This window comes from Lepisma saccharinum, chromosome 9 (genome assembly GCF_977018435.1).
Source record: "Lepisma saccharinum chromosome 9, izLepSacc3.1, whole genome shotgun sequence".
Lineage (NCBI taxonomy): Eukaryota > Metazoa > Arthropoda > Insecta > Zygentoma > Lepismatidae > Lepisma > Lepisma saccharinum.
This window is the reverse complement of record NC_139237.1, coordinates 79,481,351-79,499,533: the sequence shown is the minus strand read 5'-3', so window position 1 is coordinate 79,499,533 and position 18,183 is coordinate 79,481,351. Positions and strand designations below refer to the sequence as shown.

At 38.7% G+C, this 18,183-nt stretch overlaps 1 protein-coding gene across 1 annotated transcript in view; it reads left to right on the top strand.

The window, feature by feature from the left end:
* Parp1 (Poly-(ADP-ribose) polymerase) overlaps window positions 1-17,584 on the top strand; it is a 101,802-nt gene extending 84,218 nt beyond the window's left edge. Inside the window, exons 17-20 of the mRNA XM_083128504.1 lie at window positions 2,776-2,895; window positions 3,870-4,030; window positions 6,726-6,905; window positions 16,470-17,584. Of these exons, the coding sequence (XP_082984630.1) occupies window positions 2,776-2,895; window positions 3,870-4,030; window positions 6,726-6,905; window positions 16,470-16,542 (534 nt within the window). The 3' untranslated portion in view covers window positions 16,543-17,584. The remainder of the gene's footprint in view (window positions 1-2,775; window positions 2,896-3,869; window positions 4,031-6,725; window positions 6,906-16,469) is intronic.
* The last annotated feature ends 599 nt before the right edge of the window (window positions 17,585-18,183 follow it).

Sequence of the window (18,183 nt, the reverse complement as noted above, 5' to 3'; positions counted from 1 at the left end):
GAAACAGGAAAAAAGAAAATGAAAATTATGGTGAAAAAAGTGTTACTTACCTACTCCTGGCAACCATGCAATGCGCGTAACAGGCAGTGTAGCTTTACAAAAGATGTTGAAAATGACAACCATTTTCCCTGAGGCATTCATCAACACGTTTTATCATGTTGGAAGCAACTTTATGCAAGGTTGATTGGTTTATATTGTTAATGGCTGTGCAAATGTTTATTTTTAGATCATCAAGTGTTCTTGGGTTATTAATGTAAACTGTTTGTTTCAAATAACCCCACAGAAAAAAATCTGGAGACGTCAGATCCGGGGAGTGACTGGGCCATAAGTTTTTGCTTATAATGTGATCGCCAAAAAACTCTGCCAACATGTCTAAAGTTTCATTAGATGTGTGACATGTTGCGGAGTCTTGTTGAAACCAACAATCACGTTCATCACGTTCCAACAGAGAAATAAACTGTGTAATAAGGTCACGATAAACTATTCCGTCAACTGTTGTGTTGAAAAAGAATGGACCGATTATTTTTCTCCGCGAAATCGCTCACCACACACCGATCTTTTGTGGATGAAGTGATTGTTCATGTAACAAATGGGGATTGTTACTTGACCAGAGTCGAGAATTTTGACTGTTGACATATCCATTTAAGTGGAACCATGCTTCATCCGTGAAAAAAACCTTATCCAAAATATTCACACCATTGTCTCTAATAAAATTTCTAAACCACTGGCAGTATCGTACACGTGCACCTTTGTCTGCTTCCTTCAGTTCTTGCACAGCCTGTACCTTATATGCACGTAGGTGCAATTGTTTTAACGCTCGGTGAGTTGTTGTTTTTGATACACCTGACTGTGCAGCAAGTTTACAAACAGATTTCCTGGGAGATTGTGATATTCTCTGCTCCACATCCTGCAGCACACCTTGTGTCAAAACTGGTGGTTGTCTGTGGTAGGGTTTGTCATTAACTGATCCTGTTTCACGAAATCTGGAAACAAGTCGATATATCGTCGAATTTTCTGGAACACTGTTATTCGGATATTTCTCGCGAAACACAGTTTTTACACTAGCGTACGATTTTGAACAAAAATAATGTTCCACAATGAACACCCTCTCTTCCAAAGAGTACTTCATTTCACAGAACAATTCTAATCTTCCCCTACGAACAATGCGAAATGCACGGCTCAAACAGTTCTGAGTACACAACTAACTGATTCTTTTGTTCTCGTTCGGTGGGCGCTCTTATCGCATTGCATGGTTGCCAGGAGTAGGTAAGTAACACTTTTTTCACCATAATTTTCATTTTCTTTTTTTCCTGTTTCCAGTATTTCCATGTCATAGACCATCACTAAACACACCTTTTGTTGCCTTCAAACATCAACAGTGTTGCCACTATACCTCATAATTTTTTTAAAACACCCATTTGGACCGGTACGCCTTTACGAGGCATTTCAGAATTGGCTATACGCGAAAACGATCGGTTTTCTTCTCTGAACTATAGATGGCGAAATAGTCCACCTACCCAAGGTGGAAATTGACGTCCAAATTTCCGTATGAATGTTTGACATGCAATTTTCCATGCTTTGTGGAAAAATAAATTTACACTTTCACTTACATTTGGCAACACTGCATGAACAACACTGCACCCCGTTTGTTGTTTCTATGTTTAAAAATATCTACTTGGACAGGGCTAACATTTGGTGTATGACTTATGTATGTACAGGTTTCGGTTACAAAGTAACGCGACTCTTAATGCTGGCTAATTTTGCACTGTCAGCTTGCACTATTGAAGATTTTTAGCATCGGCACTGTTGCGGAACACATATGTTAGTTTGTGGTTGAAATGAGATATTTTGATTTTTAGCCAGTTTGTTAGGTGGACCGTGGGGTAATTGAAGTGCATGGATATTCCAGGTTTATGAGTTTTATGAATGCCAAAGGCAATGGCAGGTGAAGGGTGAGGGTTGAAAAGGAATTTGTGGTCTTGTTCACTGACTATGACACTAGAGTTCACTGCATTTTTCACAATTCTATTGTACCTGTCTGTGGGGTCCTTTTCGATGACACTACGAGTCACTGTTTAGTTTGTCTATTACTTTCGTAGAGTAATCGCCCTTGTGCGTGATTACAAACTGGTTCGTTTTGTCAGATTTTAGACACCAAACTTCATTTGTGTTCAGCAATTTGCCAAACTCTGAGAGAACAGAAGAGATTTCTTGGTGCACTGGATTAGGTTTCCTGGTTTCACTGTTGTTCATCACTTTTGAAGAATTCTGGCTGCTGACATTCTGATATTTTCTTTATCTTGGGGTTTGGGGGCAAAACAAGCTGCTTTTCTGCCTCACATATGAGGTCGAGGGGGGGGCTTACTGTTTTGTACGTTAAACTTATCACCGTAGGCAAGGAGTTCTTTGAATTTGTTTGGGGTCGAGAGATTCGACAGATTTATGATGTTTTTCCTTGTCTGCCATCCTGGTTGATCACATTCTCACTTGGCCATGTTCCTCCCAGGTGGTGAAGTTTGTTGCGGAGAGACCTCGTTTTGTGGTTTTCCAAGATTTGCAGCGTGTATTTGATGTTATCCTTTGCATGTTCCCACCTAGCAGGTGGTAGAGTGGTTTCCAGTCTTATTTCTTTGTTGTTGCTCGTGTGAGACAGTCGGCGAATTTCAGCATCTCTCTTTACCAATTATGAATTTGTAGTGTAGTTGTGGACTTGATACATTAACTTTGACAGAAAAGATGTGTGATTTTAAAACTTTTTATTTTTTTCGTCCCCAGGCATTCCAAATTAAACGTCATGGTGAAGACAAACGATTCAAGCCATTTAGAGCTCTGCACAATAGAAAACTGTTGTGGCATGGTTCCCGTGTTACAAATTATGCTGGAATTTTATCTCAGGTAAGATCGTTTTATATATTCACTTCACTGTAGATTTATCCTCAGTATTGGCAAAAAAATCATGTTAGTCCATCCCTAATATTCATTATTTGTTTGCAAGTCTGTAGTCTTCGTTTAGTATAAAGTATTGCCCAAATGAAAGTGAGACTCTTCGTTTTTTTTGTAATGATTTATTGGTTGGAATATATGAACGTACAGGAAGTAAAAGTGATCCATGGGTGACATATCGTCTACACATAGTCACCTTGTCTGTTCAAGCAACTGTCCAAGCACGTCACAAGGGTATGGTTACCCTGAGCAAAGAACGTCCGTGGTTGTCTGCGGAACCAATCTTCAATGGCGTCACGGACTTCAGCATCATTGGTAAACCAGCGGCCCTTCAGATGTTTTTTTAGTGGCCCGAAGATGTGGTAGTCGCAGGGCGAGAGATCGGGGCTGCAGGGAGGATGGCCCAGGACTTCCCAGCAGAAATGCCGCAGCAGATCACGGCACACCTGTGCAACATGACGGTGTGCGTTGTCGTGCAACAGAAGAACCGCATTTGACAACATGCCAGGTCGCTTACTCTTGAGACCCGATTTCAGTTTGTTTAGGGTAGTGCAGTATGTAGTTTAGTTGACAGTGCCACCTGCATCCAGTCAATCCAAAAGCAGTGGACCCTTCTCGTCAAAGTAAAAAGTGAGCATCACTTTTCCAGCTCTGAAGGAGGAATGAGCCTTTTTTGGGCATGGTGAGTTGGGATGTCTCCATTCCATACTCATCCGTTTTGTGGCTGGTTCGAAGTGGATCCACTGACATTGGACAAAAATGTTGTATAAAGAAGCAGACTGCAGCACTACTAAGTGAGGCAACTGTATGTAGTTAAGCTACGACGCTATGACAAAAGTCTTAGTTTCATTTGGCCAACCCTTATACATGTTAACCAGTCTTACCAGATCTGATGCTGTCAAGTAACGTGTTATGAATGCTTGCAGGGTCTCCGAATTGCTCCACCAGAAGCTCCAGTGACAGGCTACATGTTTGGCAAAGGTATATACTTTGCAGACATGGTTTCAAAGTCTGCAAACTATTGTGCTACATCTTCTATGAACCCAACTGGATTGATGCTGCTCTGTGAAGTGGCTTTAGGAGATATGTAAGTATTCATGAAAAGTACATTTGTAGCATGAAATTTTTTTTGTGTTAGTAGGATCAAAGAATAGCTGTTCGTGGTCAGTTTCAGTGGCCTGTCAGCTGATCTTCTAAGGTCTTGTTTCATGAATTTCACATTTACACTCTATCCTGCGAATCTCTGGAGCAAGGCTGTGCAGAAGGATAGGAAGGAAGTGGGCACAGCGAAGCGTAGTACATTCTGATACAAACAGCTGAAAGCTGCAGTTGCTTTCCCCCTCCACGTAATTCTGTTCCCTCACACATGTTCATTGGTCGAGCCCTCTCGAGTCACACTTGCTTTCCTTGCTCCAGAGATTCCCAGGACAGAGAATAGCAAATGTGGAATGCAGAGGGAGAGATTTAAAGTTAAACATTTTGTCTAAACATATGCTATTTAGAGTGTAGGGATCTGTACTATGCTCCAGTACTCTTAACATCAACTGGTTTATTGGTTAAATTGCCAGTGTGATGTATCTTTAACTTAGTGAACATATTGGCCACCACTTCGTTGCTATTTTTTTTATGAATATGGCAGTATAATTTATACACCCTAGTTTTGTAAAAATTTAAACTTTTGACTGAAATACACTTTATGCTCAGATAGGCTAATCCAGAACAGACTTACAGATTGTTTCTAAATGTATCTGTTTGGCGGTTACGCGGAGATAGGTAATTAACTCTGATAAACTTACTTTTCATTTTTCCACGTAAATTTCTTTCGCGATCGATTCTGCCACCTGTCTGATGACTTCGTCAGGCGTGTACTCTTACAGTTTTACAGACTTACAGTTTAATCTCTACAACCGGCTGGGACAACTGCTGTCTGTCCCAGCATGTATAACCATAAGTCCATATGTTACAATTTCAATAAATGTGTCGAGCAGAATATGTGTGAACTTTGTAAGTTCTGCTAAAAAAACATGGCTTCATTCACACTGGAATGCCTCGGACATCACTTGTCACAAGCATATTTTCTATACTGTGTAATGTCTCCTCAGTCTGCTGTTGCCGTTGTTCAGTGAACGATTGTTTTTCTGGTGTACACAGTTAAGTTACTACTCAGGTGTGTCGTTAACTGTTACTTGCACTTCGGTAGATATTTATTCTCCGTGGGATGTTCTTGTTGGCTGTGGCATCCTGGTTGCACACAAGACCTAACAATAATCCAAGGTGGCTACTCTAGTACCATGATAAAATTCAACTATAATTCCCGGTTTTCAAGGCAAACTTTCCAAAAATTCAAGGGTGCAATAGGTAGAGGCGCACATTTTTGGTAAATAAAAAAGCAAAATTTCGGTACAAAAACAGAGTTCAAAAGCGGTAAATAAAATAAAATTTCGGTGTTATAGCAGTGAATAATCGCATCAAAAGTGCTATATAAAGTGACATTTTGGTTTTAAAATTGTGAATATAATCCTAAATTTGATTTAGAACCACTTATTACACAAAATAAACTTATCCCTTCTAATAGCATATTTATGTAGTTACCAGAGTATTAAGTTTATTTCTGTGTAAAGGGGTCCATTTTTGCTTCTCAAATATTTACAGCAGAATTAATCAATTTTCCGTGAATTGCATAACTCGCAGGATACTCCAGACTTCAGAAAGTGTCACGTCTGTATGTAAACTGTAAATTTCGTGTTTAAGAGTATATTTCGCATATTGCAGTTCATTTCGCGACAAAACAGGGTAGAAAAATGCACCTCATACCTTTCAGAAACATGAAAAATGAACATTACAGCATGTTATTTTGTGTTTTCATCAAAAACGAAATTTGCATGCCTCTAGCAATAAGATGTTTTCTCTATTTCAACCTTAGGTATTATCCCCTCTCGCTGCCCCCCAACCCCACACACACATTCAAATATATTAACGATGTAAAGGGTCTGTGCAATTCCAATGTATCCAACATTTCTAATTCAGTTCAATTGAACTGTATACTGTATATATTTTTAACTTAAGGTGTGGAGTTTACATTTGCCATTTCACATACACAGACTAGAAATACATCTACCAACACAAGTCACAAATGTTATGAAATATGGCAATCTATTAAAAATTGTTAATTGAGTAAGAATTTCAAATTTACGTAATCAACTTCAAGATATCTTATTTTGCAATAATCTTCTGTTTTATTTTCCACACAGCTTTCTTACTTTTCGGAAAAAAAAAAGCTAAACTGGGAAAAACTTGCCTCAGGGCATTTATAAATATGTATAAATCCAATGGGATTTGGATTAATAAAAGTTGCAATTTTTCACGTTTACAGAGAAAATTTCAAGCAGAATTCTAGGAATTTCCGGTGAATAGCCATCCTGTTATCATTATCAGTTCTAAATTTTATAAATATTACCAATATGTCACGTGTAAATGTTATAGCAATATTGCACCCCCCCCCACACATTATCACTCACTCACACTCTCTCTCTCTCTCTCTCTCTCTCTCTCTCTCTCTCTCTCTCTCTCTCTCTCTCTCTCTCTCTCTCTCTCTCTCTCTTTCTCTCTCTCTCTCTCTCTCTCTCTCTCTCTCTCTCTCTCTCTCTCTCTCTCTCTCTCTCTCTCTCTCTCTCTCTCCCTCTCTCACACTCATTCACTCTATATCACACACACAGATATATATGCTTGTTATAGACTTATTTTGTTAAATTGGAATGTTACCCTGCTGTCCTTCATTTCAGGTATGAAAGACCCCATGCTGATTACATTGCGAAACTCCCCAAAGGAAAACACAGCGTGAAAGGCTTGGGAATGACACATCCTGATCCAAAGCAATCTGTTAAGTTACCTGATGGAGTGGAGGTGCCTGTTGGGAAAGGCATATCTGCAAATAAATCGGGGGTCTCTCTGTTGTACAATGAGTATCCTTTTGAATGCATTGTGTTTAGGATTAATATTTTATTTTTTTTACACACGATAATAATGGATTGATATATCAGAGTATCACCGTTACTTAAAAATCATTTCTTTCTAGGTAAACTATTTTTGGTGCAAGATTATGATGCACTGAACACTTGTGAATATATGTTAAAATTGAATATCCGTTAGTCCAAAATCTACTCATTTCTTCGTAACAGTTTAGCATACATTTTTCTGGTCTAAAAAAAGTTGACACATTAGTTGTTAGTCCCACACCATGCGGTCTAAGACATCATGCTTTGTGCTCTGACTATAAGACACGTGCAGGTTTGAGTCTTCTCGGGGAAGCATAACAACTTTTCTGAGATTTTGGCCTGTGTATGGGACTGATGGCTGCCCACCATTGTGGGAAAGTTTGGGAGCTACAAATGGGTAGCATAACCTGGTCATGAAAACCTACGACAACTGGAGGTTCATCGTGCTGACCACACCTCACCTCATAACTTGACTTACTTTGACTTAATTCCTGTTGTTCCCTGTGGAACATAGGGCATCAACAAAGCATCTCCACCTGGTCCTACTGGCGGCAATTCTCTTCACTGCATTCCAGCTCTTTCCTTCCTCCAAGGCCTCAGCGTGAACAGATCTTCGCCACATCTGTCTAGGCCTCCCTCTTTTCCTTCTTCCGTGCGGGTTCCAGTCTAGTGCCTCCTTCTCAAGAGCCTCATTTTCCTTCCTCAATGTATGACCTATCCAATTCCATTTTCGCCGCTTTATTTGTGTGGACACCTCGGTTTCTCCAGATTTTCTCCAAAGTTCTTGGTTTTGAATCACTTCTGGCCAAAAGATATTCAAAATTTTTCTCAGGCAGTGATTGATGAAGGTCTGTAATTTAGAGGTAATCGTTTTTGTTACTTTCCATGTCTCAGACCCATACAACAGTACAGACTTAACCTTACTTCGAAAAATACGAAGTTTGGTCTTCATAGATATCTTCTTGTTTTTCCATACTGGATAGAGCCTCACAAAGGTACCATTTGCTTTTTGGATTCGTTGAGAAACATCCTGTGTAGCCCCTCCGTCTTTTGCCACCTCACTACCCAGGTAAGTAAAGCTATCCACATTTTCAATAATCTCTTCACCAATATTAAAAGGGTCTGTTTTTGTGGAGTTAATCCTCAGTGCCTTGGTATTCTTGGTATATCACAAGTCCTGCTTTTTTTTGCACTTTCTATCAGATCTGCTAGTTTTGTTTGCATATCACCATGTGCTTCAGATAAGAAGCACAAATCGTCTGCAAAATCAAGGTCTTCTAGTCTGTTATTCAATCCCCATTGGATACCACGTCTTTTCCCTCCTATTACATTTCGCATCACTGCATCGATCACGATCAGGAACATTGTAGGTGATAATATACAACCTTGCCTCACTCCAGACTGCACATCTATTGGTTCAGATACACGGCCTTCATGTATAACTCTACATGTATAATCACGATAAGTTTCTCGGATAAGATCAAGAATTTTTGTGGGCACTCCATATCGTTTCACTTCCTTCCACATTGCATTTCTGTTGACCGAGTCAAATGCTTTCTCGAAGTCAAAGAAAACTGTATAGAGACGAGATGACCATTCTATACATTGCTCCAAAATTATCCGCAAGGTGTTAATTTGATCAATACAGGAGCGATTTGGTCGAAACCCTGCCTGTTCTCTTCTGAGTCTCAAGTTAACATGCTCCTTAATTCTGTTTAGGATAACTCTAGTGAAGATCTTACTCGGAATGGAGAGAAGTGCTATACCTCTCCAGTTGTCACACTTCCCCTTTTTTCGGTAGCTTCACCAACAGGCCACTCCTCCAGTCCTTAGGCATCACTCCCTCTATCCATATCTTCTCAAATAAGGGCTGCAACATATTTACTGTGGTGCTTATATCACTTTTCATCACTTCCAATGGTATGTTGTCGACACCAGCTGCTTTACAATTACGTACCTCTCTCAGAGCCTGTTTAATCTCTCCTACTGTTGGAACATCCGTCCTAATTCTTACACTGGGGCCAACATCACCATCATTATCATCTTCCTCTTCCCCCTGGTCTATCTGAGCATCCACAGAGCGATTAAGGGTTGCAGAGAAGTGCTCCTTCCAACGTTTCAGTTGGTCCTCAGTATTCGTAAGGAGGGTACCATCTTTACTTCTCACTGGTCGATTTCGCTGCATCTGTTTCCTTGACAGAACTTTTGTCATGTTGTATAGTTCTTTAAGATTCCTCTTTTTTGCTTCTTCCTCTGCCTGCTGAGACAGATTGTCTACCCAATTTCTTTGATCCCTACGAACACTACTCTTTACTTCTCGATCCTTCTGTGTTTACTTTGTTTGCAATTCTGCCTTCCTTGCCCTTGTCCTGCTTGAGTTCATTGCCTCCTTAATTACTTTTCGCCCACTAATCCTTTTCCAGGTCTGCAGAGACATCCAATCTTTTTTCCTCCTATCCTTAAAGCCCAGAACCTTTTCACTTACTTCTGCGAAGGCAGATCGAATTTTTGTCCATTCTCTTTGAATTGTTTCATTCTGCTCACTTTCATCGGTCAATACTTGGAACCAATTTCTCAGTTCAATCCTGAAGGTTTCCTGGAGATCCTTATCCTTCAACTTACTAACATCATACCGCTTCCTTGTCTGTTCCATTCTCTTCTTCTGAGCTTGAATTTTCATTTTAAAGTTAGCCACTACCAAATGATGATCACTCCCAATGTCCGCACCTCTCTTGTTTCTTACATCCTGTAGCGAACGTCGCCACCTCCGTCCAATTGCCACGTGGTCTATCTGGTTTTCTGTTCTATGGTCTGGTGATACCCACGTTACCTTATGGCATTTCTTGTGAGGAAATATAGTACCACCAATAACTAATTCATGGCTAGCACAGAAGTCCACAAAAAGTTGTCCATTCTCATTTCGCTCTCCTAAACCATGTTTACCCATGACATGCTCAAGGCCTTCGTTGTCCTGCCCAAGCTTTGCGTTTAAATCTCCTCCAATTATTATGATATCCTTCCTTTTTTGCTTCTTTATTGTTTCATTGAGCTGCCTATAAAACTCTTGTTTATCTTCGGGCTCTGCTACTTCTGTGGGTGCATAACACTGAATCATAACGATGTTTCTGATATTGGTTTTGAAATGTGCCACAATTATCCTCGCAGACACTGGATACCATTGAATAAGGCTCCTTTTTGCTTCCTTGTCCATCAATATACCCACACCATCACGACTCACACCTTCACCCCCAGGTCTTCCGGAATATATGAATGTAACTCCTTCATGAGTATTTACCTCTCCAAACTCGGACCATCTGACTTCACTTATACCTAGGATGCTCAGACAATAGCTCTTCATGCAGGCCACTGCCTGCCGTAGTTTTCCACTCCCACAGGGTTCTTACATTCCATATTCCAATTCTCATTGTCCTTTTCAGGCCAAATGTCGTCGCCTTAGAATCAGTTCGGCTTTCTCTTGTTGGTGTTTCTTTAATAGTGTGATTTAAAGTGTGCGGGTTATTGGCCCACAGCACCCGATCTTGGTGATGGGGCTGCCACCTGAGCCTCCAAGCAGGCTAATTTTCTGTCGGGGTATTTTCCCCTAGTCTTTTAGGATCCCTCCTCCACAAGACAGTGGCTTTTTCTCATGAGAATGAGAATGAGTGCCTCTTCCGCCATCTATGCCGTTCCAAAGGTCTCCTTCTCCGCCATAGTTGCCGTTGAGGTCTACACCGTAACCCTGGCAAGGGGCCCTTACAAGGTACTACCAGCCGGTGCCAGATGGCCCAAGTTTTTTTTTAAGAAAAAGAGGTGTTACTCCTCCTGCTTCCTGGTTCTTCTGCCTCCTTCGCCGTTGAGATGGCCATCCATCTTCTTCCGCCATTGGAGCCGTTGACCAGTAGGTTGCTTCTTAGTCTGACTCTTTACCACTAGCCTGCCCAGCATGGGAGACCCTACCAGTAGCTATGCTACCGCTGGTATAGCCTAGTGGATCATCAGAGTACGCAAACCCCACCACCAACTACAAGGTCATGCAACCACTAGGTGGGGTCACCCCATAACTGATATACTCTTCTCACCTGAGGTGGGAAATCATCACCCCATAACTGGTTCGATGATTTCCCACCTCAGGTGAGAAGAGTATATACACTAATGTCCAAAATTAAACCAACAAACGGAAATTCTTTCCCGTGTGTCCATTTGACCACATAATACGATCAGGTGATAGTAATATATATGATGTCATAGACCGGCATGCATTCTCTTCTTCCATTGCTTTCCCCGTTCCTGCATTAGATGTAGAGTTGGGATGCATGAGTATTGTGAAGCAAATTGTCCCCATGTTTAATATTCACTTTGTTTTATGCACTCAAGAGCTTCAGAGTTGAAACGAAACAACATGCAGACCAGCATTCATAAATTTCATTCCTTAACCTTTTGAGTCCCAAGGCCATTTTCACATGTAAGCCTCTCTGTCCCGAGCCGATTTTGAGCAAAATGCAGAGTTTCAATTAAATGAGTGTAGATCGGAGACTAATGATGAGTGATATACCGTTGTACGCAGAATGAACCAGAGATTCAGACTATATGAAATTTATGCAAATTCGGCGTATATGTGGCGGGGGAGGGGGCTAACTCTCAAAATTCCAAAATTTCGGAAAAAAAATTGGTTCCCCCACCCTCCCCTCAAGAAAAAAGTACATGACAGTGTCGACATGCACATGGAAATGATCGCTGACATGTAAGGAACACAAAAATTTTTACATTATTATCATATGACCAATGTAACTTGAGTTGTACCCCAAAAGGAATGGTCAGCACGCCACTGATTCAAGCTTCAAAATGCAGTGGTACCTTGAAATGACTTTAGCTCAGAGACTATTTGCCCTGGAGATATGAACGATATACCGTTGTACGCAGAATGAATCACAGATTCAGACGATATATAATTTATGCACATTCGGCGTATATATGGAGGGGGAAAGGGGGGAAATCCCCTAAAGATTTTTTTTTTAAAAAAAATGGAGTTTCTCCTCCCGCCCCCCCAAAAAAAGGATATGAAAAGTTCAAAATGCACATAGAAATTATCGCTGGCATGTAAGAAACAGAAAAATATTTTCATTTTTGTCATATGACCAATATTACGCGAGTTGTACCCCTGAAACGAAAGGCTTGTACGCCACTGTCTGAAGCTTCGGAATTGAGCGAACTGCAGAGTTACATTGAAATGACTATAGCTCAGAAACTAAATGCCCTAGGTATATGAAAGATATACCATTGTAGGCAGAATGAATCACAGATTCAGACGATATATAATTTATGCACATTCGACGTACATATGGAGGGGGAAAGGGAGGGAATCACCTCAAAAATACTTTTCTTTAAAAAAATGGTGTCCCCCCCCCCGAAAAAATGTCAAAATGCAAAATTTATGCAAATTTGGCGTACATATGGAGGGGGAAGGGAGAAAACCCCCAAAAATTATTTTAAAAAATTGTCACTTCAGCCAAAAAATGTCCTTGCACTTGGGCACAAAACGACACCTACGCACAACATTCACGGACGAAAAGCTACAACGCAGTGAAAAATGAGCGCCGATTCTTGCAGCTGCTTAAAATTCTATTGTTAGACAATGCAGGGTAACCCCTGTTGCAACTTGTGGACACTTGTGCTAAAAAAACAAAGGTTTCCTTCAGCGCACTTCGAAATTCCATTCTCACAATGCAGATTCAACAACCAGTCTTCCCCCACCCCCTGCTTGCGCCCTCACAGAAAACTTTCAGTTTGACATCGGATACTGATAAACAAGTTTTCTTCGAATGCAGTTAACAGGCGGGAGACAAAGCATGTCTTCCCTTGTCGGCAAAAATTTGACCTTGAAAAGAGACTCAAAAGAGAGATCCCTTTCCCGCCTTTTCACCTCCATTTTCATGAAGAAAAAAGAAGGTGCAAGAAATATTTCTGTTAGATACATGTGTTAGGAACAATATAAAAAAAATCGAAATTCTAGCCAAAAATAGAAAAGTTATAACGTAAAAACTACGAACTTGACACAGTGTCTCGATCGAGATGCTTGGGACACAAAAGGTTAAAGCACGTAGGATGCAAGAGAAAAATTAGTGAAAGTAGTCATGGGCAATTTGCCAAGCAATCCTTATGCATCCCACTGTACTGTACCATGGTGACTACTCTTCTCATTCTGTTCTTGTCCCAGCATTGCTTTTTTCTCTTGTATACTATTCTTTTCATAGTCATTCAGTTCTTTCTCCCTGTGCTCATAGTCTTTAATGGCACTCTGCTCATCACAATTTTGTTGTAATGAACATGACCTGCTCTTGACATCTGTAAGAGCTCCTGTCATATTAACAAGATAAACCTTGGTCTCTTATGCATACAGGCACATATTTTTCGTAAATAAAAAAAACAAAATTTCTGTACAAAAACAGAGTCCATTTCGGGTTCAAAAGTGGTAAATAAAATAAAATTTTATTCACATCAAAAGTGCTATATAAAATGACATTTTGGTTTTAAAATTGTGAATATAATCCTAAGTTTGATTTAAAAACTGCACTTATTACACAAAATAATCTTATCACTTCTAATAGCACATTTATGAAGTTACCAGAGTATTAAGTTTATTTTTGTGTAAAGGGGTTTATTTTTGCTTCTCAAATATTTACAGCAGAATTAATCAATTTTCCATGAATTGCATAACTTGCAGGATACTTCAGATTTCAGAAAGTGTCGCGTCGGTATATAAATGGTATATTTCGTATTTAAGAGTCAATTTTGCATTTTGCAGTTCATTTCGCATTATTTCGTGACAAAACAGGGTAGAAAAATGCACCTCAGACCTTTCAAAAACATGAAAAATGAACATTACAGCATGTTATTTCATATTTTCGTCAAAAACGAAATTTGCATGCCTCTACTTATGCAATATATAGAGGCACATATTTTTGGTAAATAAAAAAGCAAAATTTCGGTACAAAAACGAGTAGATTTCAGGTTCAAAAGCAGTAAATAAAATAAAATTTCGGTGTTATAGCGGTGAAAAATTGGATGAAAAGTGGTATATAAAAAGACATTTAGGGTTTAAAATTGTGAATATAATCCTAAATTTGATTTAAAAACTACACTTATTCCACAGAATTAACATTTCACTTCTAATAGCACATTTATGTAGTTATCAGAGTATTAAGTTTATTCCTGTGTAAAGTGCTTGGATATCAAATATTTACAGCAGAATTAATTAATTTTCCGTGAATTACATAACTCACAGGATACTTCAGACTTCAGAAAGGGTCGTGTCTGTATATAAATGGTAAATTTCGTGTTTAAGAGTTCATTTCACATTATTTCGTGACAAAAACAGGTAGAAAAATGCACCTCACACCTTTCAGAAACATGAAAAATGAACATTACAACATGTTATTACATATTTCGTGTTTTTGTCAAAAACGAAATTTGCATGCCTCTGGCGATAGAGAATTTACTGACCATTTTCCAGCCCTAGACATCAAGTTTTTCTATAATTTAAATCCATGTTTAGTATTTTAACCTTTTCAGTCCCAAGTGTCTTGATCGAGATACCCAAAAGTAAGCTGTGTCAAGGTCGTAGTTTTTACGTTATAACGTTTCTATTTTTGGCTAGAATTTATTTTTTTTTTATATTGTTCCTAACAATGTATTTAACAGAAATGTTTTTTTTTTTTTCATTATTTTTTTTTTGTCTTCATGAAAATGGAAGGGAAAAGGCAGGAAAAGGGACTTCTCTTTTCAAGGTCAAATTTTTGCCGACAAAGTAAGACCAGCTTTTTAGTTCTAAGGCAATGCTTTTCACTCCCGACTGAACTGCATTCGAAGGAAGCTTGTTTATCAGTATCCGATGTCAAAATGAAAGTTTTCCGTGAGGGCGCAAGCAGGGGTGGGGGGAGGGGGAATACTGGTTGTTGAATCTGCGTTGTGAGAATGGAATTTCGAAGCGCGCTGAAGAAAACCTTTGTTTTTTTAGCACAAGTTCCGACAGGGGTTACCCTGCATTGTCTAAAAATAGAATTTCAAGCAGCTGCAAGAATCGGCGCTCATCTTTCACTGCGTTGTAGCTTTTCGTCCGTGAATGTTGTGCGTAGGTGTCTTTTGTGCCCAAGTGCAAGGACATTTTTTGGGTGAAGTGACAATTTTTTAAAATAATTTTTGGGGGTTTTCTCCTTTCCCCCTCCATATATATGCCAAATTTGCATAAATTTTGCATTTTGACATTTTTTCAAGGGGGCAGGGGGGAAACACAATTTTTTTTAAAGAAAAGTATTTTGAGGGGATTTCCCCCCTTTCCCCCTCCATATGTATTCCAAATGTGCATAAATTATATATCGTCTGAATCTGTGATTCATTCTGCGTACAATGGTATATCTTTTATATCTCTAGGGCATTTAGTTTCTGAGCTATAGTCATTTCAAGGTACCACTGCATTTTGAAGCTTGAATCAGTGGCGTGCCGACCATTCCTTTTGGGGGTACAACTCAAGTTACATTGGTCATATGATAATAATGCAAATATTTGTGTGTTCCTGCATGTCGACACTGTCATGTACTTTTTTCTTGGGTGGAGGGTGGGGGAACCAAATTTTTTTTCCCGAAATTTTGGAATTTTGAGAGTTAGCCCCCTCCCCCACCACATATATGTGCCGAATTTGCATAAATTTCATATAGTCTGAATCTCTGGTTCATTCCGCGTACAACGGTATATCACTCATCTCTCTAGGGCAATTAGTCTCCAATCTACACTCATTTAATTGAAACTGCATTTTGCTCAAAATTGGCTCGGGACAGAGAGGCTTACTTGTGAAAATGGCCTTGGGACTGAAAAGGTTAACCATGTTTTAACCCTTCCATGGTATCTTATTATTTTTCCAGAAGGATCAGGGTCAATCAGAAAATTCCCTTCAGTTTGCACAGAATTATGAACTGTTTAATTTGACGTTCCGTAGGGCTGTATTTGTTTAGCTGCCCTAACTTTTTAAAAGTGAATGATCTTTATCAGAAAGGACACTTGCATATACATATGTTACAAAAGAGGTAAAACTTTATTATGATCTTTTCTTTCATTCAGGGGGCAAATTAAATTATATAATGGCAGACTTTTCATGCACATGCCTTATGAGAGGGAGATTTTAGTGCTAGATGGATCATGATGGCAGTGACTTCTGTTGCCTGAAAATCCTCTGGAAAACATACAATTCAGAATTAATTCTACTTCATATTTTTTCACATTTCCGTATAGTAGTGATTCAACCAATGAATATGTGAGGGGAACTGAATTCAAGGAGTGCAGCTACCTGTCATTTGCAGCAGTGCACTGCTTTACTCCACCCACTTGGTTTGTCTATTCTTGTGCCTGTGGCCTTGCCCTACAAATTCCAGAGACACGTGTGTGATGTTTCCAAACATTTAATGCTGTTATGTTCACAATCAAAGCAGCCCCTTTTTTCAGGAAAGTTTTTTCATGTATATTTCCTTAACATTATTTCAGGTACATCGTGTATGATGTTGCACAAGTGAACATGAAATATTTGTTGAAGATGAATTTCAAGTACAAATACTAAACTTCAACATTCCATGCAGTATTGCTTGCTTACTACTGTAATCTCAAAACAGTATGCACGTGTGTGTGATATATTGAGCACATGATATAAAATGTAATGTTTCATATATGTATACATTTTATTAGTTGCCTAAATTTGTTTGAATGTTTTTCAAAAGAAAATTGTTACATGTGTTTATTAGATATTTTGTCTTTCATAATAAACGCAGCAGTATGGTTTTGTTATGAAGTCACGTTTGTCCATTTGGTTTATATTCGATGATGTGGCATTGTTACTTGTTGCTGCTTTTGTAAATGTATGTTTGCATCACAAATTAGTATTTCATAATAAATATTTTAAATTTTCTATGTAGAATTGTGTTGCGGCATATCTTATAATTTTGCTGTTAACAAACTACTGCTTATGTAGTCTTACGTAAAGAGAAAAACCTGAACACATGCGGAAAGATGAGTTCATCCAAATTACATGCTTTGTTTTAGTTCATTTTGTTAAATTTTTGTGCAAAAAATACCCTGTGCCTTGGTTTAAGAATGACAGAATTTCAAATATTGGATAAAAGGCAGATTGTGTTAAATTATTAGACACAATATTGTATCTTGGATCATGATATAAGCTCTTCCTTATCTGAATTTTGTTTTTGAACCTCCATACCATAAATGTTGCATTTTGGATAGTTTTTAAATCAGGTTATGTATTGTAATTTTTACGGAAATTACATTTAATTCAAGTTGGAGTTGCTTTAAAGTAATTTTAAGTGTATGCAGAATGAGAATTTGTGCACTTTTATGCATGATTACAATCATTTTTATATTTTGATAGTGTAATTTATGTAATCTTTCAATGAGTGCTCATTACAAATATTCTTATGAAACCAAGAAAATATATTTTCATAAGACTCTTGTCAGAATGTGGTTTCATGAAGAAATTTGTGAACATGGTAGGTTGCTATTTGCAGCTAAATGCAAAAGAAATGAGTCATTTTGTTAATAAAAAATGCTTCTGCAGCTCTTGAAGATGTTAAATAAAGCATGTCAAGTAATAACCAGTAATTTTATTCAAAGCGTAAGCAAAGGGGAAGAAAAATACACACCAGATTCTAAATCCTCTTCCTCCTTGCATAATGTTGGGGACAAACTTCCAAGAAACTGTGCCATAGGTTTCAGGCAATCAGTGTTTTCATATATTTATCCCCATCTTTTGAACTGCAGCAATTCTACCATGGTAGGAACTTTGTTTACGGAAATTGCCTTATTAGCATTGCAACTGTCACATCTAGAGTACTTTGTCACTGGACTCTTTCAGGTAACGTGCTCACCTGTGCAGATGATTAATAGTCTTGCACACTGTAATGATCATATGGAAAGTCAATAGATGTGCTACAACCCAGAAGTGTCGGACTGCACAGCATGATGCATAAGTAATATCAAGCACATTGTCCGTGAGCACTTCAGGAATTGAAAAAAAAAATGACAAGCTGCTGAGAACCTCTTCACCAGTGTATGTAATCCTTTAAAAATATGTAGGATGAAAGAAAATGTAATGAAAAATGGCAGTGTACAATTTGCTGAGCAATATTTCTGCATCCTACTGTATATGATATAGACAAGTAACTTTGTGAAACCCAGTGTATTAGTCATTCAT